At 43.9% G+C, this 21464-nt stretch overlaps 1 protein-coding gene across 1 annotated transcript in view; it reads left to right on the top strand.

Annotated features, from left to right (window-relative positions):
- Positions 1 to 21464, top strand: part of elp3 (elongator acetyltransferase complex subunit 3) — a 67453-nt gene that overhangs the window by 20781 nt on the left and 25208 nt on the right. The window contains exons 9-12 of the mRNA XM_078400069.1: positions 328 to 454; positions 10314 to 10507; positions 20277 to 20367; positions 21276 to 21341. Coding sequence (XP_078256195.1) covers positions 328 to 454; positions 10314 to 10507; positions 20277 to 20367; positions 21276 to 21341 — 478 coding nt within the window. The remainder of the gene's footprint in view (positions 1 to 327; positions 455 to 10313; positions 10508 to 20276; positions 20368 to 21275; positions 21342 to 21464) is intronic.

The following is a 21464-nucleotide window of genomic DNA, read 5'->3' as shown; positions in this document are numbered from 1 at the left end:
GTCTGCTAACAATCACTGGTGTTGGGGCCAGAAGCCGAGTGCATAGTGAGTGAGGGCCACTGTCTCAACTGTGGAGAAAATGTTATCACTTTCGAAGCACCTGTCTACGTCATGTTTGCTGAGATCCACAACTGATACAGCGACTCTGGCTTTGTTAGTGTTTCATTGTTTCATGTTCTTGGTCATTGATTCTTGGAATCAATGTGATTTTATTTTGAATCTAATTGCTACTTTATGACTGTATTCTGCCGATGTGTGTCTCTTGGGAGCCCACGGCAGAGAGTACATGAATCATCAGGTTAACGTTTGTTTCTCTTCTTTCCTCAGGGGTCACACGGTCAGAGCGGTGTGTGAGTCATTTCAGCTGGCAAAGGACGCTGGTTTTAAAGTTGTGGCCCATATGATGCCTGACCTCCCAAATGTTGGTCTGGAGCGAGACATTGAGCAGTTCATCGTGAGTGTCTGTCCACACAGCCCTCCTTATTCAAATATTCATACTTTTATAAATCTATGGTGTTTTAGTTCTGTACGAGAGGAAGCAACTCCCTGGTTAACTCATCCCTTCCCACCCCAACCGCAAAAGATGCAACACCTGTCGCTATACCTCCTCCCTCGACTCTGTCCAGGGACCCCAACAGTCCTTTCAGGTTAGGCAGAGGTTCACTTACACCTCCTCCAACCTCATCTACTGTATCCGTTGTTCAAGATATGGACTCGTACATCGGCGAGACCAAACGCAGACTGGGTGATCGTTTCGCGGAACATCTTCGCTCAGCCTGCGTGAACCAACCTGATCTCCCAGTTGCTGCACACTTTAATTCTCCTTCCCATTCCTACACAGACCTTTCTACTCTTGGTCTCCTCCATTGTCAGAGTGAGGCTAAATGCAAATTGGAGGATCAGCATTTCATATTTTGCTTGGGCAGCTTGCAGCCCAGTGGTATGAATTTTGATTTCTCTCACTTTAGACAGCCCTGGTATTCCCTCTCTCTCTATCCCTCCCCCACCCAAGTCGCACTAGCTTCTCATTTTTCACCCTGCAAACAGCTTACAGTGACTGTTTCCTTTATCAGTGTTACTATTTTGCATATCTTTCATTCATTGTTCTTTATCTCTCCACATCACCGTCTATATCTCTCGTTTCCCTTATCCCTAACCAGTCTGAGAAGGTCTCGACCCAAAAAGTCACCCATTCTTTCTCTCCAGAGATGCTGCTTGTCCCTCTGAGTTACTCCAGCTTTTTGTGTCTTTCTCCTGTTTTCAATTTGTTCGGCTCTATCTCCAACTGAATGAATCCTGTTGGAGCTCCATCAATAGCCATCGTCACATTGAATTCAGATGCACTTTGAGTGCTTTTTGGTCACAAAAGACACAACCTGACTTCCTATCTTGCTCATTCCAAGCACCCGACGACTGGTTCTTATCCCAAGAGAAGGTTCTAAATGCCCCTTTCAGAATTATGGACTTTTGCTCAAGGTCAAGGTTTTTCACTAATATCATTCATTTTCTCTTTTCCATAAGATTTTTCTTTTGCCAAGTCCCTTAAAATGATAATATAATCTCCAATTGCCACCTCTGAAACTTGGTTACAAATACTGTTCTCGTAACTCCTGAAATAAATTGGAAAATAAAAAAACACGCAGTGTTGCAGGAATTCAGTGGGTCAGGCAGTATCTCTGGAGAACATGGACAGATGACATTTCGAGACGGGACCCTTCTTCAGACTGACTTTTTTACTCCTCAATTCAATCAACTATGCTATTTGATCTAGCTTGGTAAATAATCTTTTAAATTTTAGAAAGTTCCTGCTTGAATCACATTTTATTTTAACTTTTTTACTGATGTGCTGCCAAAGTTTAAAAGACGTGTGGGGCAAGTTATATTTTTACAGAATGGTAAATGCCTAGAATGCACTGCTAAGAATGGTGATGGAAGCATATACAATAGTGTCATTTAAGAGACTCCTGTGTAGGCATATGGATGTGCAGAAAATGTAAGGATATGGATTATGTACAAACAAATTAGAGTTGGTCTCGGCATCATTTTCAGCACTGGTATTGTGATCCGAAGGACCTGTTCCTTTGCTGTATTGATATATGTTCTACTCTTGGCAATGTAGTCGTGTTCAAATTTGCTAAGTACAGAGGTCAAATTGTGTGGAGGTTGTTTGTGAGTGGGTACATTCAGAGGCACTCCGGTGTATACAAGTCCTTTATTAGCAGATCATTGGCAGTACAGATGCTGGCTACCGTTACCTCCAGCCCTCAGGATAGTCTCCTAACTAACACCAGGATAACGCAGTACAAAACCCGGCCTGGATTATGGACCGGATGCACAACAATAAAACCAGACATGGATCTACATCCCCCTTCTTAAGCATGAGCCCCCAAACTAGAGAAGAGTATATAAAGCCACTACAATATGAAAAAAAACTACAGCCTACTGACATCCTAATATAAGGGATGAAAACAGCAACCACGTCAAACGCTAAGCAGAGGAGGATACAAATTGAGTAAGATAAAAGAAAGGGAACGGTAAGGATTGTAATTAATCAGAGTCCATAATAAGTGTCTAGCCACAGTCTTGGTACATACGATTGGACTTACAGACCCGTCCTGCACGAGTACGATACAGGCCCTCCACCGTACCCATTGTAGGTGGCAGCACCGTAGGTGGTGGTTCAAACGGCACTGGTCTCGCAACAGCCTTTTGCACAGGAGACTGCCCCGGTGATGTCATGGGTGACTATAGGTGATTTTATGGGTGATTCCATCACCGGCACCAGCAACTCCTTTGTTGGTATAAAGACCAGCTTGCGGTCTGCCGACGCCTGGCCTCCATCAGTCTGTAACCTGCCATCTGCGACCTCCGTGTAGCCATGCGGACGTGGCTGAGATGGCACCGGCTCATTCACCGGTAAAAGGTGTTTTCTGTTCCGCCGGTAGGTTCCTCCTTCCGATTGGACAAGTTAGGACCGTGGCTCCTGGCAGGTCCCACTAACTAGGCCCAGACGATCATCTGACCTTCCGACAAAGGCTGGAGAGGACGGCTAGACCTGTCGTAATATGCCTTCTGGATCTGCCGTTTATGTTGCAGCTGCGCCTGAACAGATTGGGGCTCGTGAACAGGGGGCTGCAGCAGGTGTCTTGCAACAGGAAGGGTGGTACGAGTTTGTCTGGACATCAAGTGTTGTGCCGGCAAACCCAAAAATGTTATGGAGATTGAGGAGGTCCAGGAATACATCGACCCGGCTCTTCTGGATCTCTCCATGACCTGTTTGGCACTACGGACAGCCCTCTCGGCTAGCCCGTTCGACTGTGGATACTCCGGGCTGCTGGTGATGTGTTTAAAATCCCAGCGCGTAGCAAAGTCCTTGAAACACTGACTGGGAAATTGACCGGCATTATCCGACATGAGGGTGTGAGGAGACCCATGGACCGAGAAATGTCTTGCCAGTTTTTGAATTATCGCCGCTGAGGAAATTGTGCGGAGCAAATCGATCTCAAACCGCCCGGAATAGGAATCCACCAGGACCAGATATTGTTTGCCACTCCACTGAAAAATGTCAGTGGCCACAGAGGACCAGGGTAAATCAGGAACCGGGTGCAGCTGAAAGGCTGGAGCGATTGGGCTTGTATACACTGGAATTTAGAAGGATGAGGGGGGATCTTATTGAAACATATAAGATAATTAGGGGATTGGACACATTAGAGGCAGATAACATGTTCCCAATGTTGGGGGAGTCCAGAACAAGGGGCCACAGTTTGAGAATAAGGGGTAGGCCATTTAGAACGGAGATGAGGAAGAACTTTTTCAGTCAGAGGGTGGTGAAGGTGTGGAATTCTCTGCCTCAGAAGGCAGTGGAGGCCAGTTCGTTGGATGCTTTCAAGAGAGAGCTGGATAGAGCTCTTAAGGATAGCGGAGTGAGGGGGTATGGGGAGAAGGCAGGAACGGGGTACTGATTGAGAGTGATCAGCCATGATCGCATTGAATGGCGGTGCTGGCTCGAAGGGCTGAATGGCCTCCTCCTGCACCTATTGTCTATTGTCTATTGCAGCAAAAGTGGTTCCCTTTGCTGATGCGGGGACAATCTGTTACATACTGCACATGATTGCACCCTCTGGTACACATAGTCAGACATAGCAGACCAGAAAAACATACTTTTGGCTCGCTGAACCGTTGCCTCAGCACCAGGGTGGCCCCTATGTATTGCGTCGAAGTACTGCTGCCGTAGTGAGGCAGAGATCACCGCATTGTGGCCTTTCATCATGACCCGTTCTCGATAACCAGCTCATCTCAACGGGAAAGTACGGCTGTACAGAGAGTGGTAACCTATGCAACTTGCCCGGCCAACCGTGTCGAATGACGGACTCGAGCAAAGTGTCGTCCTTCGCCGTGTGTGCCACTAACATGTCCAGACACGACGAGTGGAGATGATCGACCATCATTACGTCAAAACAATCCTTCTCGGCAGCATGCTGGTTATAGGTCTTCCTGGGCGCACGGGACAGGGTGTCAGCCAGGTGCATGTCCTTGCCGGGTTTGTAAATTAGTGTAATGTCGTATTTTTGGAGACGCAGCAGCATCCGTTGCAGTCTTGCCGGGGCTGCATGGAGTGGTTTGTTCAGTATGGAAATCGGTGGTTGGTGATCAGTCTCCACAATGGCAGTCTTGCCGAAAATGTAGTCATTGAACTTTTCGCTCGCGAAGACAACCGCCAGCAGTTCTTTCTCGATTTGTGCGTAGCGTGCCTCTGCGTCCGTCATGGTCCTTGAGGCATAAGCAATGGGCTGGCCATCCTGCAGGCACGCAGTGCCGAGGCCTTACTGGGATGCCTCGCAGGTCAGCGTAATTGGTCGATTGACGCCAAAATATGCTAGGGTGGGAGGACACGACATCAGGTGTCTGAGAGTGTCAAAATCTCGCTGTTGTTGCTCATGCCACGTCCATGCAATGTCTTTGTGAATAAGCTGTCGCAGTGGAGCGGAGAGTTCGCTAAAGTGAGGAATAAACTTGCCAAGATAGTTCACCATGCCCAGGAACCTCTGCAGGCTGGTGACGTCAGACGGTACTGCCATCTCAATGATGGCTGCTGTCTTCTCGGGATCAGCCTTGAGGCCTTCACTGGTGAAAACATGTCCCACATAGTTCACCTTGTTGACACGGAACCTGCACTTGTTGAGGGTGAGTTTTAAATGTACCTCCCTGGCACGATTGAGTATCTTCCTTAAGTTAACATCGTTCTCCTGCACGTCCTTACCCGTCACGATAATGTCATTGACAACAATCGCACAGGGGTATCTGTCGAAGAGCTGCTCCATAGAGCGTTGAAATACTTCACTGGCCGCGTTAATCCCGAACGGCATCCGCAAGAATCTGTACTGTCCGAAGGATGTGCTGAAAGTAGTGAGCAGAGATGATTTGTGGTCCAGGGGGATTTGCCAGAACGACGTCTTGGCGCCGAGAGCCAAGAACACTGTTGCCTTGCCCATGTGTGCGGCCACCTCCTCACGGTGCGCATGGGGTGATGAGGTCGCTTGAGTGCAGTGTTCAAATCCCTCTGGTTGATGCATATACGTATCTCCTGCTTGTTCTTCTTGCTGGCGGCCACCATCGAGGACACCCAGTTAGTGGGCTCCGTACCAGGAGTAATAACTCCCAGAGCTTCCATCCTGTCGAGCTCTGCCTTAACCTGGTCTTGCATGGCGACTGGGATGCGATGAGCAGGGCAGACCACGGGTCTCACATCCGGGTCAATAGTCACTGAGTATGTGACAGGCAGCCTGCCCAGTTCATCGCTGAAGAGATCCTTGTAGTCCACGAGGATACGTCGTGTGGAGCCTGGGACTGGCGCAAGCTGATGCACGGCTTGCCGAATGAAACCAGTCCCATGTTGATACATGCATCAATGCCAAGGAGAGGCACGACTGTGCGATCACCGATGTAGAATTGCAAATTGTACGCTTTTGCCGCGAGGTGGCACTGTAGCTCCACCACTCCAAGAGGAAGCACTTCGTTCCCCCCGTATACTGTGAGGGTTGTGTCGCATGTTTTTAATTCTTCAGCTCTGCGAAGCCTTGAAAACTTGGCATGAGATATGACATTGCATGCGGCACCTGTGTCTATCTTCACAACAACAGGCACATTGTTTATCTTTAATGTGACCATGGGATCTTTGTGTTTAATTAACTGGCCCTGGACAGAGTGTGTATTGAGGCGAACTCCATCCACTGAAGGCATACTCTGGAAAGTTTACAATATCACTATCAGATAAGTCGTGTGAAGGCTCCAGGTGTATCAAATGTACAGCTTGTTTTGTCTCAATCATATTGGAACTTCTGCAGCATTTCCAGAAATGATTTATTCGTTTGCAGCCATGACAAATCTGTCCAAAAGCCGGGCAGTTCTCCCGTTTGGCTATATGAGAGTAACCACAATTAGTGCAATTGTTAACAAATCTTATGCCAGACCTGCCAGGCTGGGCTTGTGTCACTTTGAACGGTCGACGTTCCTTTCTGATATACAGTCCTGTCGAGTCAATGCGGAAAACAGGCTGAGGCACGGCACTCAAAGTTTTTGCGTGGACATCTGTCAATTCATAAATCCGACAGGTGCTGATCGCTTTAGCTAGAGTCAGATCGCAATCACGCAGAAGGTCCCTTCTCAATTTGTCATTAGTGATACCACACACCAGGCTGTCTCTAGTGAGTTCATCACAGAGGTCACCAAATCTGCGACTCGACGCGGCGTGTTTCAAAGAGTTTATATAGGCTTCAACCGGCTCACCCGGTTTCTGGGCACATGCAAAGAATTTGTGCCGTTCCATGATAAGGTTAGTCTGGATCACACAGCTGCTGAAATTTATTCTTAAGGTACACAGGGTCATGAATCGTCTCGGCAGGTGTGGTAACTGCACCAGCTGCATCCAGCACAGCCTCAGCATAAACAAACAGTTTCGCCCGACAGATTGCTTCCAAACCTGCTAGATTGAGGAGAATGGATGATTGTACGCGGGGAGTCTTGTCGTGGTGTGCAGTAGCCATGAATACATCGTAATCCTCCTCGAAGGTGCGCCAACGTTCATCGATGTTGCCGGCGAAGACAAGTGGATGAGGCTTCCGAAAAGATTCAGCCATGGTTAGAGACGTCAAAAGTCTTGCGGAAACAAATGGTGGTGATTCAAAAAGCTAAATTGCGGCCACTTCTGACACCATGTTTGTGAGTGGGTACATTCAGAGGCACTCCGGTGTATACAAGTCCTTTATTAGCAGATCATTGGCAGTACAGTTGCTGGCTACCGTTACCTCCAGCCCTCAGGATAGTCTCCTAACTAACACCAGAATAACGCAGTACAAAACCGGATGCACAACAGTAAAACCAGACATGGATCTACAGAGGTATTCCAACATATAGCATAATGACCAGACTGTTGCTATATTGGCAAAGGATAAATATTGGCTCATCTTTCTGTCAAATCTTGACATAGTTCTGTCAAATCTTTTGCAATTCAGTTGTAGCACCTCAAACTGTTGATACCTGCATGTGAGTGGTGGAGGAATGAACTGCGAGGAGCCTGTATCTTTCACAGCAGATACATTTCTCCAGGTTCAGCTCAACCCATGGAAGACTGTAAGGTGTTAACTAATAAGTAGTTTGTAATTCAATGGGAGAACTGGGCGTGCCACTGGAACAGGCAGCACCCTCTTGAGCCAAGACGTGCCTAGCATATTGTTGATTATCTGCAGCTACATTCAAAATGGGCATACTGATTTCACTTGCCATATGAAGCTGCCAACATTAGGAGTGATGGTGGTCACAGAGGAAAATCTTGATCATGCTTTCATTTGCTGAAACACCTCCCAGTGCAAATGGGAGACTCTGGGCAAGTGTTGCTGGTGTTGATTTGTGATGTGTCATGTTGCCTCTTGGCTGTTCCACTGAAGGCTGTATCCGTGTTGCAACTGGAATTGAGTTAGTTCAAATTGGCAACCAGCTCATTTTGGTATTATAACTACATGGGTAACAAGACTCCATTAGAATAATTGGCACTGATAGAGACACAGTAAGATTAAATTATTTCTCCTGTGTTTCTATTAACCAGACAGTGCTTCACATATTAACTTAAGATTCATTGGTTAATATTACTAAGACAATAAATTACTATTGAGATTATTTTAGAACACAGAATAAATTTACTGGCAATTTCTGAGAGTACATGTGGTATTCACAAAGATGCACTAAAAAAACACAGAATATGCAATGATAAATTACACACTCTAAATTACATCTTTATTGATTGTAATGTGCAACGTGAAAACAGGCCATTCGACCCACTGAGTCCATGCCGACCATCGATCATCCGTTCACACTAATTCTATTATCCCACTTTTGCATTCATTCCCGACACATGAAGGATAATTTACAAATGCCAATTAACCTATAAACTGCATGTCTTTGGGACGTGGGAAGAGGGAGGAAATTGAAGTACCCGGAAGCAACCCAAACGGTCACAGGAAGAATGTGCAAACTCCACTCAGGCAGCACCTGATCAGGATTGAGCCTTCCAGATCTGTGCACCGTGAGGCAGCAGCTACATCAGCTGTAATTATAAACACCCAAAAACCTAGTCATTAACTTGGCACAAATATCTGGCCTACTCCTTTCTCAAGTTTGCATGCCTCTGCAGGTTTGCTTCAGTTTTCTATTTACACTGTGCCTCTCAATTATATAATTCTTAAAAACCTGCAAACACTATCTAAGTACTGACTATCTTAAGGTCAACAGAAATTTCCCCAACTCAATAGTTGAAGATAAAAGATCTGGTTTACAACGCCAACTACAAAATTTGTTCCATGACCACTGAATCCATCTGCCTTCCTTTCTATTTTGAGGCTGAGGCGAACAGTTCACTGATACTATATTTGATTAAGAAAAGCCTTGCAACATCCATCTGCGCAGTCATTAACACTGCCTATTGTGACCTTTATAACATCACCATTTCTCCTCTGTGTTACGGTTCGTTTGCTAAAATCCTTAGGCATCCATCCCTATGACATGTTACGTCCAGATTTGACTATTCTTGGTGGGGTTGTCCCATTCTGCTCTCTAAATTCTCTAAATCTCTGATTCACAGTTCCATTCTGCACTGTCCAGTTTGCTGATCATCCCTGTTTACTGACTGAATGCATTTCTGTTAAACAACGCCTGAATATAAAAATGATCATTCTTGTGTATGAATCTCTTGGCCTCCAATTCTCCTCCAATTCTGATCGTACCCAAATTAAATTTTTCCACTCTGGTTGACTTTGCATTTGAGTTGTCAAGGATCAAAGCATTGAAATGCCAGTCCTATACTAATCCCTCTCCGCTTCTTATAAACTTTTGATTTATCCCTATTTAGCATTTTGTTTTTCTTTAGTTCATTACAATTCTGCATAACACTTGTCCTATGTTGATACTTTTTTTGCAGATAATATCGACAGCGAGTATTTATAATATAACACTAATATATATTATAACTATAACAATGGTTTGTTTAGGCAGATTGTTCTGATACGACACATGTTTCCATACCATTAATTGGATATAATTCAGTTGATGAATTGGGGAGCACTTTGCATTACATGGACTGAAGTAGTAAAATGCAATTTCGATAATAGTTACTTTGGAAATTGAAAAACAGTTTTTTTAAAAGCTGTCTTGCAAAAAAAAATAGTCCAGGGGAAAAAAAAAAATCCATTTAATCTCCTTGCAGTCATCAGATATTATTGCTCCTTACGTTTTTCCAGTTTCACCGCAGGCGGTCATTGAAAATGAAGAGTAATCACTTCCATTGACACTTGTGCAATGGGAAATAATGTAACAAGCAGCCTTTAGTATTTTTAGCATGTAGCCACGAAAATAAACTCATAGCTATTTAAAAAATATTATTTTTGAAAATCCTGCAGGAAAAGTAGCTTTGTTAATGCGAGTCTGAAACACCCTGGCCCCTAATCCCCTTTCCCCTATTGATACAATTGTCTTTATAATACACCCTTCTGTAATGCGAATTTTCTTACAAATGTAGATGTTGTCTTATAGCAGAACAACCAGAGTAACATGTTAAAACATTGTTTCACTTTACAGTTGAACTATCAAATAGCTTAATAGAGACAGATTATAAGAAGCATTTTGAGTAGCATCATCTCTACTTGCTCAACCTTGTGTGCATTGTCCTCTGAGTCTGGGTGGTTTGCATCAGCTTAACAGGAAACTGGACATAGGGGCTATGTCAATTCCTTTCCCAGGGATTTACTGTGTTTCTTGTGTTTCAGGAATTCTTTGAAAACCCCGCTTTTCGCCCTGATGGTATGAAGCTGTATCCAACACTAGTGATTCGTGGCACGGGACTTTATGAGCTGTGGAAAACCGGCCGGTACAAGAGTTACTCACCCAGCACACTGGTGGATTTAGTGGCTCGCATTCTCGCGCTTGTACCCCCATGGACCCGCGTATATCGTGTTCAGAGGTACATCGTGACAGCAGCTTTCATTATCCAACTTTAGAGAAAGGTGGTCAGTTTTGTGTGGGCAGTTTATTTTCTGGAGATAGTAATCTGTAAAAATTGAACTGTAGTTGTTGGATGTAGAATTCATCCAGTCAAACTACATGATATTTATTGCATCCACAAGTGGTATCTTGCATTTGTGGTACTGTGTTCAATTTAACGTGTTAAGATATAGTAGTTGTTCTTCACTTGCATTGTACCCATTGGGTGGCTGCACTTTTGCCATTTAATTTAATTTTCCTGATCTGCTGGCTACTCCCATTGCAGAGTCCTGTGCTGAGACAAGAACATAAGAACTGAGGACCATTTGCCCCCTGTTGCTTGTTGCATTATTTACTGACATATTGGCACTCTTCTGACTGGATCTCCTTAGTATCTCAACATTTTAAAATCCAATACTCAAATACAATCTGCAATGGAGCCTCCGCTTGAATAGAGAATTCCAAAGGTTCACTACCCTCTGTTTGAAGAATATTCCCCTTGTCTCTGTTCTGAATGGCTGATCCCTTGTTGTGAAATGATGTCCTTGGTTTGAGACACTTCAGCAGGAATGTCATCCCAGCATCTAGAACTGTAAGAATTTCTTACAAGAACTGTAAGAATTTCAATGAGAAACACTCTCATTCTTTTGATTCTTTTGAACTCTAGACAATGTAGGCCCAGTTTAAACTCTCCTCACAGGATGAACTCCTACCATCCCCGAATCAAACCAATAAACCTTTAGTGCAATCCTTCTATCACAGGTATATCCTTCCTTAAGTAGGGAGGCAATATTCTAGATAGTCTCATCAGTGGTCGTATACCTGATAAGTCTCTACTCTTGAACTCAAAACCTCTTGCAATAATGGCCAATGTGCTTTCCTACTGTAGGTAAATTTTCAGTGATTCATATTCGAGAACACCCTGGATTTTCTGTATACCAACACCTTTGAATCTCTCACCATTTAAAAACACATACTATTTATTCTACCAAAGTGGATGACCTTGCATTTCCCACTTTATATTCCATGTGCCAAACCCTTTCACTTAACCTGTCGAGATCCCCCAAAGCTGCTTTTGCATTCTCTTTGCAGTTCCCAATGCCACCAAGCTTTGTATCATCAGCAGGTAAGATGGTGAAAATAGGCTCTGGCTTCAGAGGGTCTCCAGCTACGTTCTTGCCTTCTACCATGACAATATGCATGGCTATACTTGAAGGGCAACTTGAAAAAGTTGAAATAGTAATATTAGGTTAGATCTTTTAATGGTCAACCAATGTGGCTCACGGCTTCTCGGGTGCACCTCTATCTCAACATCCAGTAATTTGACACATGTCTGGGGTTAAGGTGGTGTGAGGCTCCTTGAATGTTTCCTGGTTTGGTCATAGTAATGTTCCATCTCCTGGAGAGTGGTTCCACTGTTCATTTGGAAAATCTTGAGACAGGACAGTGTGGCAGATCTGGAGGTTAGACACCATCTCTCCTGCTTCATACAGTGCCCTCCATAATGTTTGGGACAAAGACCCATCATTTATTTATTTGCCTCAATTTGAGATTTGTAATAGAAACAAATTACATGTGGTTATTATCTGGCATATTGTCAGATTTTTATTAAAGGCTATTTTTATACATTTTGGTTTCACCATGTAGAAATTACAGTTGTGTTTATACATTGTCTAGAGTTCTATACATAGTTTATACATTACTATTTCAGGGCACCATAATGTTTGGGACACATGGATTCACAGGCATTTGTAATTGCTCAGGTATGTTTAAATGCCTCCTTAATGCAGGTATAAGAGAGCTCTTATACCTGCTCTCTTATACTAGGAATACCAGGTATAAAAGACTAGGCTTTCCTCCAGTCTTTCCATCATGTTTAGAAACTTTTATTGCTGTTTATCAACATGGATCCAAAATGGCGGCGCTGCCATAGGAGCTGCGGCTTACCTGCGGTCCATTTGTCTTTGTGTTTTTGTTGTTTTTTTGTCTTAATTGTAGTTGTGATGTCGTGTTTTTGTGTTTGTGTACTATGTGTGTATGTGGGGGGGAGGGGGGGAACTGTAAAATTGTAAATATGTGTCCCTTCCGAACGGAGACCCGACCTTTGTTTTCTGGGCGTTGTCTCCGTTCCTGCTGCGGCCTACCATCGGCCCAACTCCTGGAGCTGGCGCCTTCCAGGGCTCCGGTTCGCAGAGCCCGCGGATCGGACTTACCATCAGCGGAGCCAGCCGTCCTCGGAGGCTGCGGGAGCGGCTGCGACTCGCCTTAGGCTCGGGCCGCGTGGATGCCGACATCGGGAGCTCCGGCAGCGGCAGCGGGTTCGCCCGCTCTGGATCGCGGGGCTTGGGTCGCGGACATTTCACCGTCCGGCGCGGCCTAAGATAGGCCGCGGGATATTTCTCTGCTGGGCGGGGGCTTCAATGTCGGGAGCCACGACCGCCCCGACGTGCAGCAACAGCGGCAGCAGCAGCGTGTTTGCCCGCCCCGGATCGGACTTATCATCAGCGGAGCCGGCCGTCTTCGGAGGCTGCGGGAGCGGCTGCGACTCGCCTTAGGCTCGGGCCGCTGCGGACCGTCCGGCGCGGCCTCCAACCACAACAACCTGACTGCGGGAGAGGACAGCAGGAGATGGGAAAGACATTGTGGCCTTCCATCACAGTGAGGAGAGGACTGGAGGAGACTCACTGTGATGGATGTTTCTTTTATGGATGTTTCTTTTTTTGTGTTTTTGGGGTTGTGTAATTTTAATGCCTATTTAATGCTTTTATTGTTGGACTGTGGGTGACTGAATTTCGTCCAATATTGGATGACAAATAAAGCTATCTTGAATCTTGAATGAGGACCAAAGTTGTGCCAATGAAGGTCAAATAAGCCATTATGAGACTGAGAAACAAGAATACAACTGTTAGAGATATCAGCCAAACGTTGGGCTTACCAAAGTCAACTGTTGGAACATCATTAAGAAGAAAGTGAGCACTGGTGAGCATACTAATCGCAAAGGGACTGGCAGGCCAAGAAAGACCTCCCCAGCTGACGACAGAAGAATTCTCTCTATAATAAAGAAAAATCCCCAAACACCTGTCCGACAGATCCGAAACACTCTTCAGGAGTCATGTGTGGATTTGTCAATGACCACTGTCCGCAGAAGACTTCATGAAGAGAAATACAGAGGCTACACTACAAGATGCAAACCACTGGTTAGCGGCAAAAATAGGATGGCCGGGTTACAGTTTGCCAAGAAGTACTTAAAATAGCAACCACAGTTCAGGAAAAAAGGTCTTGTGGACAGATGAGACAAAGATTAACTTGTGGCAGTCTCTAGGGATTAGGCCACTCCCTGGATCGAACCCTCGGCACTAGATGGACAGGTCTGGGGGGATGGCCCGAGGCTACGGGGTTTCTCAGAGAGGCAGAGATCATTCCTTTGTCTCGTGGCTTGAAGAAGAGCAGTCGGTAATAAACAGCCTTCCTGAATCTAATCGGCGTCTAGCCTTATTCTGCACCCGACACCGCTACAAACCCATATCAGAGTGATGGTAAGAGCAAAGTATGGAGGAGAGAAGGAACTGCCCAAGATCCAAAGCATACCACCTCATCTGTGAAACACGGTGGAGGCGATGTTATGGCCTGGGCATGTATGGCTGCTGAAGGTACTGGCTCACGTATCTTCATTGCTCAAGTTCAAACAAATGCCTCAAAACCCATTGGCCAACGGTTCATTCTACAGCAAGACAATGATCCCAAACGTACTGCTAAAGCAACAAAGGAGTTTTTTAAAGCTAAAAAATGATCAATTCTTGAGTGGCCAAGTCAATCACCTGATCCGAACCCAATTAAGCATGCCTTTTATATTCCAAAGAGAAAACTGAAGGGGACTAGCCCCCAAAACAAGCATGGCTGCAATACAGGCCTGGCAGAGCACCACCAGTGAAGACACCCAGCAACTGGTGATGTCCATGAACCGCAGACTTCAAGCAGTCATTGCATGCAAAGGGTATGCAACAAAATACTAAACATGACTACTTTCATTTACATGACATTGCTGTGTCCCAAACATTATGATGCCCTGAAATGGGGGGACTATGTATAAACACTGCTGTAATTTCTACATGGTGAAACCAAAATGTATAAATAAGGCCTTTATTAAAATCTGACAAAAGTGCAATTTAACCACATGTGACTTTTTCCATTACAAATCTCAAATTGTGGAGTACAGAGGCAAATAAATAAATGATGGGTCTTTGTCCCAAACATTATTTAGGGCACTGTATGTTTCTGAATTATTTATACAGCCAGGAGATTCTCTTTGTCCCTGGCAAGAACATTTACAAATTAGTGTGATCCATATTTAGAAATTGGTCAGTTGATGTTTGAATGAGCCAAAGGAGGTAATTATTTGTGCTTTTTCTGAAATGCTAACATCTGGTGTGAAGGCACAGGAGGAAGGAACAATGTTAATTGATCAAATGTCATTTTGGTCAGAATTAATTGCACCATTAATGGCATCATTAATGGCGGACTGGTGCTCTGATAACAACCTGTCCCTAAATACCTCCAAGACCAAGGAGCTGATCATCAACTTCCGTAGGTCACACAACAGGGATCCTTATCAATGGGGTCAGTGTGAAGAGAGTGTCCAGGTTCAAGTTTCTGGGCACTCACATTTCGGAGGACCTAACATGGTCCACTAACACTGCTGTGCTGGTCAAGAAGGCGCAGCGACAATTGTTCTCCCCAAGAACACTGAAAAAGTCTGATCTACCCCAACAGCTGCTGACGACCTTCTACCGCTGCACCATAGAGAGCATCCTAACACATGGCATCCCTGTGTGGTATCTCAGCTGCACGGAGGCAGAGAGGAAAGCTCTTCAGCGGGTAGTCCGTAGAGCTCAGAAGACTATCGGAACACAGCTACCAGCCTTGGAGGGCATCTACAACACACAATGCCTCAGAAAAGCCACCAGCATTCACAAAGACTCCTCGACCCCTGCAATAGTCTGTTCGAACTTCTACCATCGGGCAGACGCTACAAGGCCTTCTACGCCTGCACCTCCAGACTCAGGAACAGCTTCATCCCCAGGGCCATAGCTGCTATGAACCGGTCTTGCTGAGCCGGATGGTCACATCACACAGTGAACCGGCACAGATCTACTTGCACTTTATTCTGTTTTAAAACTGTTTCTAATTTGTTTAATTGGGTTGTTTAAATTAATACTGATTAGCTAATTAATTTATTGCATCGTATGGGAGGCGCATTCCCAATCTCATTGTACCCCTGTACAATGACAATAAAGATGTATTGTATATGTTCATCTGTAAGAGAAGATAATTTGCTGTATTTCTATTAGCTTGCAAGTGATCTGCACAACAATCCCATTGTCAATCTTTCCTCTGTATGCCCTGCATCCCTTATCTAAGGCAAATTTTAAAATATCAATCTTAAGTTTCCAATGGCCACCGTCACCCTCGACCATTTCCATCATAGTTTTAAAAATGTGCTACTTGTGTTTATTCCAATTGTCCTGGCTGAAGTTAAGAGTTCCTGTTCTGGATTTCCCTATAGATGTAATATAATGTGGATAAATGTGTGGTTATCCACTTTGGCGGCAAGAACAGGAAAGCAGAGTATTACCTGAATGGTGGCCAATTAGGAAAAGGGGAGATGCAATGTGACCTGGGTGTCGTGGTACACCAGTCATTGAAAGCAAGCGTGCAGGTGCAGCAGGCAGTGAAGAAAGCGAATGGTATGTTAGCATTCATAGCAAGAGGATTTGAGTATAGGAGCAGGGAGGTTCTGCTGCAGTTGTATAGGGCCTTGGTGAGACTGCACCTGGAGTATTGTGTACAGTTTTTGGTCTCCTAATCTGAGGAAAGACATTCTAGCCTTAGAGGGAGTACAGAGAAGGTTCACCAGATTGATCCCTGGGATGGCAGGACTTTCATATGAAGAAAGACTGGATAGACTAGGCTTATACTCGCTGGAATTTAGAAGACTGAGGGGGGATCTTATAGAAACATATAAAATTCTTAAGGGGTTGGAGAGGCTAGATGCGGGAAGATTGTTCCCGATGTTGGGGAAGTCCGGAACCAGGGGTCACAGCTTAAGGATAAGGGGGAAGTCTTTTAGGACCGAGATGAGAAAACATTTCTTCACACAGAGTGGTGAGTCTGTGGAATTCTCTGCCACAGAAGGTAGTTGAGGCCAGTTCATTGGCTATATTTAAGAGGGAGTTAGATGTGGCCCTTGTGGCTAAAGGGATCAGGGGGTATGGTGAGAAGGCAGATACAGGTTACTAAGCTGGATGATCAGCCATGATCATATTGAATGGCGGTGCAGACTCGAAGGGCCGAATGGCCTACTCCTGCACCTATTTTCTATGTTTCTATGTATAGTGATTTGGTTGATCCCCAGGTAATTTACAGATCTTGGTTAAATTACTTATCAATTTTCCATATGTAAAGAAATGTGCAACACTGACTCATAATTTAACCCATTCCTAGTATCATTCTAATGAATGGTACTGCAACCAATCAACACTAATATGTGCATCCAGAACTCCAGATGTGGCTCCATTACTGTGCATTCCGTAACTGAAGCAACATGCCTTTCCTTTGTATTCAAACCTCTCCTGAGGTAAAGGCTCTTTTTATTAGCACCCTAACTTTAAGCTGCATTCACAAAATAACTAATTTTTTAGCTCTTCCATAAATACCGGCACAGTGGCACAGCGGTAGAGTTGCTGCCTTACAGCAAATGCAGCGCTGGAGACTTGGGTTCGATCCTGACTCCCCGTGACCTGCGTGGGTTTTCTCCGAGATCTTCGGTTTCCTCCCACACTCCAAAGACGCACAGGTTTGTAGGTTAATTGAAGGTATTTATTCACAAAATGCTGGAGTAACTCAGCAGGTCAGGCAGCATCTCGGGAGAGAAGGAATGGGTATCGTTTCGGGTCGAGACCCTTCTTCGGTCTGAAGAAGGGTCTCGACCCGAAACAGATCAGTCTGAAGAAGGGTCTTGACCCGAAATGTTACCCATTCCTTCTCTCTCTTGAGATGCTGCCTGACCTGCTGAGTTACTCCAGCATTTTGTGAATAAATACCTTCGATTTGTACCAGCATCTGCAGTTATCTTCTTATACTAACTGTCGGTTAATTGACTGGGTAATATGTAAAAATTGTCCCTAGTGTGTGTAGAATAGTGTTAGTGTGTAGGGGAATCGCTGGGCGGCGCGGACTCGGTGGGCTGAAGGGCCTGTTTCCACACTGTATCTCTAAATCTAAATCTAAATCCCAGTCTCTTCTTATTAAGGATGTAATTTGGTGTTTCTTAGAACAAAATGCACAGCTTCGCTCTTCACTAAATTGAATTCTTCTTTGCCACATTTTTTTCCTGTTCACTTAAAATGTCTATCTCTTTGCAACTTACTGCTTCCATCCATATGTCTTTTGTTTTCATATCGTGGGCGTTTAATGCATCAACGAAAATGTTAAAAAATTGAATTTTCACACGACATAATGAGATAGAAGGGCGCATTGTACCCACAGCAATAACCAAGAATTGCGCACTTAGCTGGGTATTTTGACCTTTGAGGATTGATAAATATATATATTATACTGGCCATAAAGCAATCTGTTGAAGAATGATCATTGTGTTCTATGCTGTGAACCGCGCTTGATTTTTTTAAACCCTCATCGAATATTGGTCCTTTGAAAAATAGAATTTATTGTCACTGTTAAAATGGACTGCGTAAAGAATGATATTCCCACATCACTTGTGCCTGCAGCATTCTAAATTTATTGGTCTCCAGCTCATAAATTGCCACCTTTCTCTGATGTCTATATTAAAGTAAGTCTGTTATTATGTCTCTTGTATTCAGTGTCTTTTGATCCATCTGAACTGGCATTTGGGTCACCATTTTTCCAAGTACATACGTGATAAAGTAGCTGTTTCATGGAAGGTCATTATTTTAGTTCTGTAGCTGTGTAGGTTTTGTATTGACGATTTGAAGTGAAACTCATTGCTCTATGTGATGAATTGCTGTGACACTTGTGAATCTTGACAGAGGTGGAAAGCACTGGAGAAATAAAACCAAGGGGAAATTCAAACTCTGGTACAATAAATTATAGATATTAAATGGAGGAATATCCCAAATCTTCACTCCTACACCACCCCCTCATCCTCCTCTATCAATTATTAGAATGATTCCCTCCATCTACTTGTAGTGATACTGATAAAGCTCATTCCGTAGACTGAACATTCCCTTCCAGGGATTGCTGTCATTCTAGGTCTCTGCTCTATTTTAATGACCTGTGTTGTGGGTCAGGAAGTGTTCAGGTATGGTCTCCATTACAATACATGAAGCAGCTCTTTCGGTCTCTCTTCTATTTTTTCCATTGTATTTCAGCAAACACCCTGACACTTTTACCTCATTTATATAATCTAAATGGAAGCACATCTTTTCTTCCACCATTTCATCTATAGATACTCTTATGATTTTTTCAGGCTTTGACACTGTTACAGTAAGTTCTGCTGTAACGTGTTTCCATATCACAAATTGGATATAATGTGATTAATGAATTTGAGAATACTGTTTGCATTAAGCGGGTCGAATTGGTTGTATCGCAATTTCAATTGGGAGCTGTAGAACCACGTAAAAGTTACTTTGGAAATTGACTATGTACAAAAAAAAGCTGCCTTGAATTTAAACTGTACAGGGAAAAAACCCATTTCCATATAACTTCCACGCCATATTCTGACACCGCTGTCTCTTAAGTACATAGCTGCTACTTTAACTGCAGGTGGCCATTGAAATTGACAATCGCTTCTCTTGACAATTATGCAACGAGATTCTATTAAACAGCTTTTCATATTTTTGCTTGCAGTAACAAAAATAAACTTTTTGCTATAGAAACTTCATGTTATAGAAAACTTCTAGTACATGCTTCTGACACTGACGTATTGCTGCAGTGTAACAGAATTTCAGCCAATTTGCACTCAGCAAGATCTGACCGAAGGACAAGATATCGTTGTTGACAATGTTGGTTGAGTGATACATGTTGCCAAGAACAACAGAAGAGCTGCTAGGACATTCTTAAAATATATATTCTGCCTATACATGTATAGGGCCTCTGTTTAACTCTTTTTTTTTTAAAGACAGCATCTCGAATAATGCAGTCTCTTCCCAGTGTGGAACTAAAATGCCCTGGATTACAGATGCTAAATCCCTGAGTGAAGCTCCATAAACTTCTGGCAAATGCAAAAGGGATCAAATGAGCCAAGATATGGGCTCTTTAAATTTCAGCTGGGCACCTGGTCTGTAAATGCTAGGACACTAATACGCTGATGAATACAGGAGGCATCCCTTTATTTAGTTGCAGAATCCTATCAATGCTTAATATAACGTGAGGAATAAGCCTCATCCTTGCTGCTTGGATGTTGCAAAAGATAAACATGCTCAGATTTCTGATTCCTTTCTGTATCTCCCACTCAGATGATGAAAGTCTGAAATAAGAGCAGAAAATGCAGGATATAGCCAACAAACGCAGCAGTATATGGCGAGAGGTTTGACATCTGACAAGAGCGCAGCTCCTTGAAAAGACCACAGACGCTGCTGCCTGCTCTGAGTATTTCCAGCATTTACTGGTTTTATCGAAGACTGGAAAATTTTGTTTTTACCAAATAGATTGAGCAGTAGACAGTATGATGAATATGTGTATGTAGTGAATTATTTGGTATTTGTTGTTTGCAGAGATATCCCAATGCCTCTGGTCAGCTCTGGGGTAGAACATGGAAATCTGCGGGAACTATCTCTGGCCAGGATGAAAGACTGGGGAACTGAGGTACGGCATGGAAAGGACATTTTCACTGATTTTATGAATAATTTTATGAAGATGTATCAAAATGTGTGTCACATAATAAATAATTAAATAATATATATAAAATTGCTGCAGTGAGACAGGCTAGATGCAGGGAGTATGATTTCCCTGGTTGAGGTATGTAGGAGCAGGGGACACAGTTTGAAAATAAGGGATAAACTGTCATGGACTGACATGTGAAATCTTCTCACTCAGAAGGCGAATCTTCAGGATTCTCTATGCCAGAGGACCTGAACACCATAAAACATAGGAACAATATTAGGCCATTTGGCCCATCGAGATGACTCTCCCATTCATTCATGACTGATCTATTTTTCCCCCCTACCCCATTCTCCTGCCTTCTCCCCGTAACCTTTGAATCCCTTCCTCATCAAGAACTCATCAATCTCTGCCCAATGTCTTGGCCTCCACTGCAGAATGTGGCAATGAATTCCACAGATTCACCATCATCTTACTAAAGGAATTCCTCCTTATCTCCAATGTAAAAGTCCATCCTTTTATTCTGAGGCTGTGCCCTCTGGTCCTAGACTCTCCCATTACTTGAAACATTCTTTCCACATCCACCTTGCAGGCATGGTCATTAAGTTAATTCAAACATTGATTGTTTCGGGTTACAGGTAGTTCTGCTATAATGTGTGTTTACATAACACAATTGGATATAACACGAGTGATGAATTGGGGAACACTATTTCCATTACACGGACCGACCGGAATGGTCATAACATGACTTTGATCGGGAAATAGAGAACAACTTAAATGCTACTTCGGAAATTGACAGAATAAAGCTGTCTTGGATTTGAATAGGCAATTCTTCAAATGTACCCACTGTTTCCGCTTCAGAAATTTGTTGATTTTGTCTGTACTGCTTTCAGTGTCGAGATGTTCGGACAAGAGAGGTTGGGATCCAGGAAATTCATCATAAAGTCCGACCGTATCAGGTAACAATAGCTCTTGATATGACCCGGTGCTCTCCAAAATGTTCCCTCCGCAGATGCTGCCTGACCTGCTGAGATCCGACAGCTACTTATTTTTTAACTTATTTTTTAAATTATGCTTGTGCT

Source organism: Rhinoraja longicauda, chromosome 5 (assembly GCF_053455715.1).
Source record: "Rhinoraja longicauda isolate Sanriku21f chromosome 5, sRhiLon1.1, whole genome shotgun sequence".
Lineage (NCBI taxonomy): Eukaryota > Metazoa > Chordata > Chondrichthyes > Rajiformes > Arhynchobatidae > Rhinoraja > Rhinoraja longicauda.
Note: the sequence above shows the minus strand (reverse complement) of the source record. Positions and strands in the feature narration are given on the sequence as shown.